Genomic DNA, 6,773 nt, shown 5'->3' with positions numbered 1-6,773 from the left:
AGACCCTTTTACCCAATTGTTTCAATTTTATTTTGTAAAACAAAGACCCCTGCAGTGAGTAATAACCATTTTACAAATGTGTAGTTTTAGTTTAGTAGCAATTTTTAGTGAAGTTCTATAAAACTGGATAAATGTACACAGTGAGAAGGAGAGAAATAAAGATGGATTAGTACAATAATGGACTACTTTTTATGTTGGCATGTAGCAGTGTACTCTCCAATCAGAGGTTCAGCAACATGGTATAAACTAACCACCCTACCTTATGCTTTGATAAATTACAGTAAATTCTCGTTGCACCTCTAACTGAAAAATAATTACTAGAGAAAGATTCAGAAAATTAAAATTCGAATTTATTTAGTTCTTTGACAACAATCTACCTTGCATGTATAACTTACCCACCGTTCTGTGCACTAACAAGATAATGAAATGTACACTACCAATCAAACTTTATAAATAACCACTGTAATCAAGTAACTGTCCTTCATATTTACAATAGTTCAATCCTGAACAGATATGTTTTCTAATATATAAAAAAAACTAGATACAAAAGTGAAAAAAATATTTGCCATCTTAAAACCCTGCTTAAATCATGGAGCTAGTTTCTTTTTAAAACACCAAAATATGATTGGATTCCTTACAAGTAGTTATTGTGTATCATTAACAGCCAACATCTTGTTTAATGATTTAAGAAATTAATTCACTTTCAATAAAGAACAGAATTTTTTTACAGCAATTTTGTGTACAATATCTGAAAATTTCAGTATTTAATAAATGCGTAAGTTTGCTACGTCTTCTAGAGTGAATTTCATTTCGCCTCTAAGGATTACTTAGTTTGTAGAGGTAATATAATATAGAATACTAATCTATTTATGTATAAATACCAAGATACCAGACTGTTAATTATACATAATGACCAGATTTTAAAATATTGTACTACTAAATCTGATATTAACTCGGGCTAGTCCTTCAGTAACATCTACATATCTAAAACAAATATATTTAAAATTAGTTCAGGCTACTTGATATTAACACACAAACTAATTTATTTCTAGCATTCGAGATTTCACCAACACAAATTATTTTCACACCTAAAAACAAACATGAAAAAGTGCAATTCATATTTAAATTTGCATGCCAAAACCCATGGTAGTTATTAATTCTGTGTACAAGATAGAATCAGTTCAATGGCAAATGGAATGAAAGTTTTCACTCTTTACCACAACGAACACCTCTGACAATGTGTTAAAATCCTTTCACACAGGTTTCTTACATAGAATCCAGTGACTAGTAGAAAGCTGGGAAGGCAGCTCCTTGGGCTTACATTCCTACCTTTGTTTTCTCTCCTTTAAACCAAATGTGAAAAATAATCACACAACGTAACGTCCTCTTATTTTATCAGACGTTGCACAATACTCGTTGTAGATCAATTTGATAAGAAACAAGTGAAACACCACAATAAGAAAGGCAATTGATACCCAAAATAAAGCTGGCAATCCCCCTAACTGATGTCCGTGTCGATGTAAGGCAAGAACATGGTGCTCGTGAGCCGGAGCTGAAATTAAGCAAACAAATATTTTAATTCTGTAAAGTTTCATTGAGGTGTGGTACAAAACTGAGTGTTAATGGAAATAACATTTGCTTTAATAAAAGTGAACTTCTGGAACATCATCCACAATGTCTTTTTAATAAACTCACTAAAAAACTGAAAACCAACAGGGGTGATTACTTCTACATTAACAACTTCCAATTTATCTCAACACCCAGAAATACTTTGAAGAACTAGAATTCTTTTTGCTCTAGATAGAAAGGATTATTTTAAAAGTGATATTCTATAATCAGAGACTGAATAATCTGAACTAGCAATTTTTGTTTGTACTAAGAAAGGGACACTAAATCATAGAAAAAGATTCAATAATTGGGTATCATTAACTTTATATCATCATTTTTCACTCATAATAAAATATAAACATAAGCTCTACCTTCAACAACTTCTTTAACATGAATGGTGTGTTTCAAGTCTTCCATGTGTTCCTTGTCAGAAGTGATGTAGAGAATTGCTGTGACTGGTTCAGTGAGCTTAACTGGAAACTGTTCTGTCTCTGATCTGAATAATAAAACACAATACTGCAACGTCTTTCTTTAACCTGCACAATGTTTATGTTGGTTTAAAGAAACATACAATCTACTTTGATAACTAATTAAAACTGAACTGTATGTACTACTGTGAAGAAGTAAACAATGTTTGATGGATGTTTAAACAAAAAATATGAAACTATTAACAATTATTAATATTGTACTAACATATACCATCCTTGTGCCCTAACACGTAAAGATGCCAGCTGGGTGAATTATAACATGCTTAAGTGAGTCCATTAATTATTTCAAATCATAATCATATACAATTCCCTGTAAAATTCCTGTATAAAATAGCAGCCCAAACTAGTTAAAGCATATGAAAGGCCTTGTGGACAGTTATTTGTAGGAGACAAATGAGAGAGCTAAAATGCTAGTTCTATGCATACGACTTGAAAACCTGGAATGAAAGGTGGAAAAATTATCAACATCAAGTGTGATTTTCATTAAGAATATTAAACGTCTTTTGATTATCATTAGTCTTCAAACATAAACAATATAAACTGTGTTACAAACTCAGTTTGACATAAACCTGTCTCTAAACATACAATATAAACTGTTATCAGCTTAGTTTGATGTAAACCTGCTTACAAGACATATAAACTGTGTTGTAACCTTTGTCTGATATAAGCTTGTCTATAAACAATAGTGTTATAACCTTAGTTTAATAGGAGGGTCTAAACAGCCACCGTCACAAGCGTAGTAGTCCCTGTCACTACGATCTAATGCTACGTAAATGACAGCCTTGTTGTTTTCTCCCACTACAACACTAATGTTTAAATGAGTGGAGTTTCCATAGCTCAGGCGACGAAAGAAGTAATCCCTGTGAAGGTCTTTTGGATGTGTGGCAAATTCAAGATGGTGGTTATTGAACTTGAAAGCACCAAAGCTCAGCACCATAGCCTGCATGACTCCTTCTGAACCTTCAGTAATAAACATAGCATTTTTTATATAAAAGGGATGGTAGGTAAGACTTAACTGTAGGAAAATGTTCAAAACAGACAAAAGTTAAACAGTTGAATGATTTAGTTTCCATGTTAAAAAGTATCTTTTAACATATACTAGAACAAGAAATGTTATATTATATACATACAGTACTTAAAAACTAGACAGAAAAGAACACAAAACCTGTACAATTTTAACAGCTTCAAAATCTAAAACACAAAATTATTCAGCACAGATTTGTAGAAAACAAAAAGTCATTAACCATTAGATGTTAAATGTATCAATACTTCACTGATTATTTATTTCAAAATTATTATCTGCTACTTTTGAGATACCTTTTTTTGTTTAATAAAATATTGAAACAAATATACATGTGCACAATTGTATGTTTTGTAAATTACATTACATCTGAGTAGACAAAATTAAACACATTTGAAAATGTTTTGTTTAAACTGTTATTGGTTTGAATATTAAATAAAAACATCCATTTCTAGTGAACAACCATTAGGTTATAAAGTTTTAGAAGACATAATTCAAGTATATCATTTCTCACACTTACCAGATAGGAGTAAATTATGACAACCTTGTTTTTCAAGTGTCAATAGCCAGAGAGCAACAACATTGTTAACTTCTTTCTCAGTTTTAAGTTCAGACCAAAGGGTAGATGCCTGCCTATAAGTAAATACACCTTCATGTATAAAAATGCTAAAAACAATATTTGTTAAACATAGTTCAACATCCAACAGAAATAACACTATTACAGTTCAGCCTCACTCTTCATGTATAAACCTTTCTAAACCAGATGTGTTACATGTATCAACACTGCCCAGAAACAACACTATTACAGTTCAGCCTCACTCTTCATGTATAAACCTTTCTAAACCAGATGTGTTACATGTATCAACATTGCACAGAAACAACACTGTTACAGTTCAGCCTCACTCTTCATGTATAAACCTTTCTAACTGAGATGTGTTACATGTATCAACATTGCCCAGAAACAACACTATTATAGTTCAGACTCACTTTCTGTGTATAAAGCTTTCTAAACCGGATGTGTTACATGTATCAACATTGCCCAGAAACAACACTGTTACAGTTCAGCCTCACTCTTCATGTATAAACCTTTCTAACTGAGATGTGTTACATGTATCAACATTGCCCAGAAACAACACTATTATAGTTCAGACTCACTTTCTGTGTATAAAGCTTTCTAAACCGGATGTGTTACATGTATCAACATTGCCCAGAAACAACACTATTATAGTTCAGCCTCACTCTTCATGTATAAACCTTTCTAACTGAGATGTGTTACATGTATCAACATTGCCCAGAAACAACACTATTATAGTTCAGCCTCACTCTTCATGTATAAACCTTTCTAACTGAGATGTGTTACATGTATCAACATTGCCCAGAAACAACACTATTATAGTTCAGCCTCACTCTTTATGTATAAACCTTTCTAAACCGGATGTGTTACATGTATCAACATTGCCCAGAAACAACACTATTATAGTTCAGCCTCACTCTTTATGTATAAACCTTTCTAAACCGGATGTGTTACATGTATCAACATTGCACAGAAACAACACTGTTACAGTTCAGACTCACTTTCTGTGTATAAACCTTTCTAAACCAGATGTGTTACATGTATCAACACTGCCCAGAAACAACACTATTATATGGTAACTGTATGAATGGTTCACCAAGTTAATGTAATTCACATTCTTTGTGATTTTGAATCAGACTGGAACTGTGTATAAATAAAGACAAACAGTTTACAATGAAGCTGTGAGGGACAAGTATCACACTGAAGAATGTTACAGTATTCTAACATAGCTGGGTCATACACTTGAACCTTCAGATAACCAAGCATTAGTTGTACAGATTGGATGCAACTAAATAAGCAAGAATTGAGCTTTTGGAAATTCTACAAATTTTTGTGTTTTGACATAGCTGTGAGAGGACAAATACCATGTTGAAAAATGGGCTTGGAAAGATACTGTGTTGAGACATAGCTCTGAAAATATAAACAGTTTGTATATAAAACAGCATGTATATAAAAGTTGTGCTTTGAGAGCAGGAATTCTTCATTTGATAAGTTTATTCACCATACCACTTAAACAGCAGGAATGTTGTAGGTAGCAGAATCATTTGATGGTGGTCACCATTTAAAGGTTAAAAACGTTAGACTGTGGATTTGGTAGAACATCTTCCATTCTGACCTGTTGCACTTGTGAAATACAATTTACAGAAGTATATCTATACTTTAAAATGTATCTGTTAGATATCAATATTTTAACTAATAAAAATTATAGCATTTATTTAAACCTTGACTAAGTATGAATCTACTAGGATGTAACTGTACCAGAACAAAAACAAGATTAAAATTTTCCCAATCACACCAGCAAGCTTTGACTTCATAGTGATTACCTGAGGTACTAACCACATTCACCTTGTTCATACATATAACTATCTTCACACTTTTTTGTATTGTTTATGGTTCATTTATGTAAGCCTTCATATAAAAGATATTTAAGTAATATACACACAAAATCACTGTACTAGTACAACCCACAAGATTGGTTGGTTGGTGGGTTGTTTAGCATTTTATGGTGCAAAGCAACTTTGCTATTTGTGACAAACAACCAGTAAAAAATAAAAGTAAAGTATAATTATTAAAATGGTCCTTAAAAAACTAAAAACATTTGTAAGGTGAACAGTGTCACCATCGCCAATGACACTGTCCAGCATCAGAGGTAAACACTGGAACAAAACATGTCTAAAATGGTGCCATCATTGAAAGTCGTAACAGCATGACAATAAAATGTGGAATATTGTGACCTGAGTGTCACACAGACCACACATTGATGCAGTCCTAGATAAAAGAAAATAATGAGTTAACAACTGTGACCAATGCTTAGTCTATTTAGAACAATTTCTTTTTTCCAATCCTTATGGAAACCAGACGGCCAAAATCCAATAGAGGGTTTTATCCGGAAAAGCTTGTTTTCACGTTACTCACTTCGACTGCCAAGTGGTGCAGAGCCGAGCCTCGAATACAGGACCATAGTCCACATACGGAACAAGCAGAGCAGTGGTAGCGCCAGAGCAAACAGAATTAGCTGTGGTGTCAGCTAGCTCGTTCCCACAAAGACCAATGTGGCATGGTACCAAGAAGAACTGGATAGAAGTAATGTTAAAGAGAAATGGGCCAGCTGGTTCTGAATATCAGTGAGAACAAATGTTAAGTAATTCCAGGTCCAGTAGAGAGCTAAGCAAGTCAGTACAAATAGTACAATTTGAGTACTGCTTAGCTTCTATGTGATCCAGGGCAAGAGAAATGTCGTAGTATTCTGCAGTAAACACAGAAAGTGTTATATAGAGGGGATTCTGTGTGCAACCACCAAACCACAACAAACCATGGCAGAGCCCATAGAGTCGCCAAATTTTGAACCATTAATATAAATGGCAATGGAAGGATGTTTCATAAGATGTTTAGTAAATAAAAGATGGAACTTCCCATCAGGAGTATCTGCTTTTTTTAGATGACTCAAAGTAAAGTCACACTTGGGGATTGTAATAAGTCATAGTGGGATGGGCTGCCCATTGGATACAGCAATGTCATCCAACTGCATCTAGATATGAAAGCCAAAATGAACAATGGCAAATCGTCTGTTCTAAAAAAGTAT

General features: G+C 33.3%; 1 protein-coding gene across 4 annotated transcripts in view; it reads right to left on the bottom strand.

The window, feature by feature from the left end:
- Positions 1-328: 328 nt before the first annotated feature.
- The window catches only part of LOC143248728 (uncharacterized protein KIAA2013 homolog), a 30,555-nt gene continuing 24,110 nt past the window's right edge, over positions 329-6,773 (bottom strand). For all 4 annotated transcript variants that reach the window (XM_076497394.1, XM_076497395.1, XM_076497392.1 and 1 more), the window contains 4 exons: positions 3,638-3,750; positions 2,792-3,056; positions 1,980-2,104; positions 329-1,552 (listed from right to left, as the gene is read on the bottom strand). In XM_076497394.1, the coding sequence (XP_076353509.1) occupies positions 1,368-1,552; positions 1,980-2,104; positions 2,792-3,056; positions 3,638-3,750 (688 nt within the window). In that variant the 3' untranslated portion in view covers positions 329-1,367. The remainder of the gene's footprint in view (positions 1,553-1,979; positions 2,105-2,791; positions 3,057-3,637; positions 3,751-6,773) is intronic.

This window comes from Tachypleus tridentatus, chromosome 4 (genome assembly GCF_004210375.1).
Source record: "Tachypleus tridentatus isolate NWPU-2018 chromosome 4, ASM421037v1, whole genome shotgun sequence".
Taxonomy (NCBI): domain Eukaryota; kingdom Metazoa; phylum Arthropoda; class Merostomata; order Xiphosura; family Limulidae; genus Tachypleus; species Tachypleus tridentatus.
The sequence above is the reverse complement of the archived record's forward strand: the minus strand, read 5'-3'. Positions and strand labels throughout refer to the sequence as shown.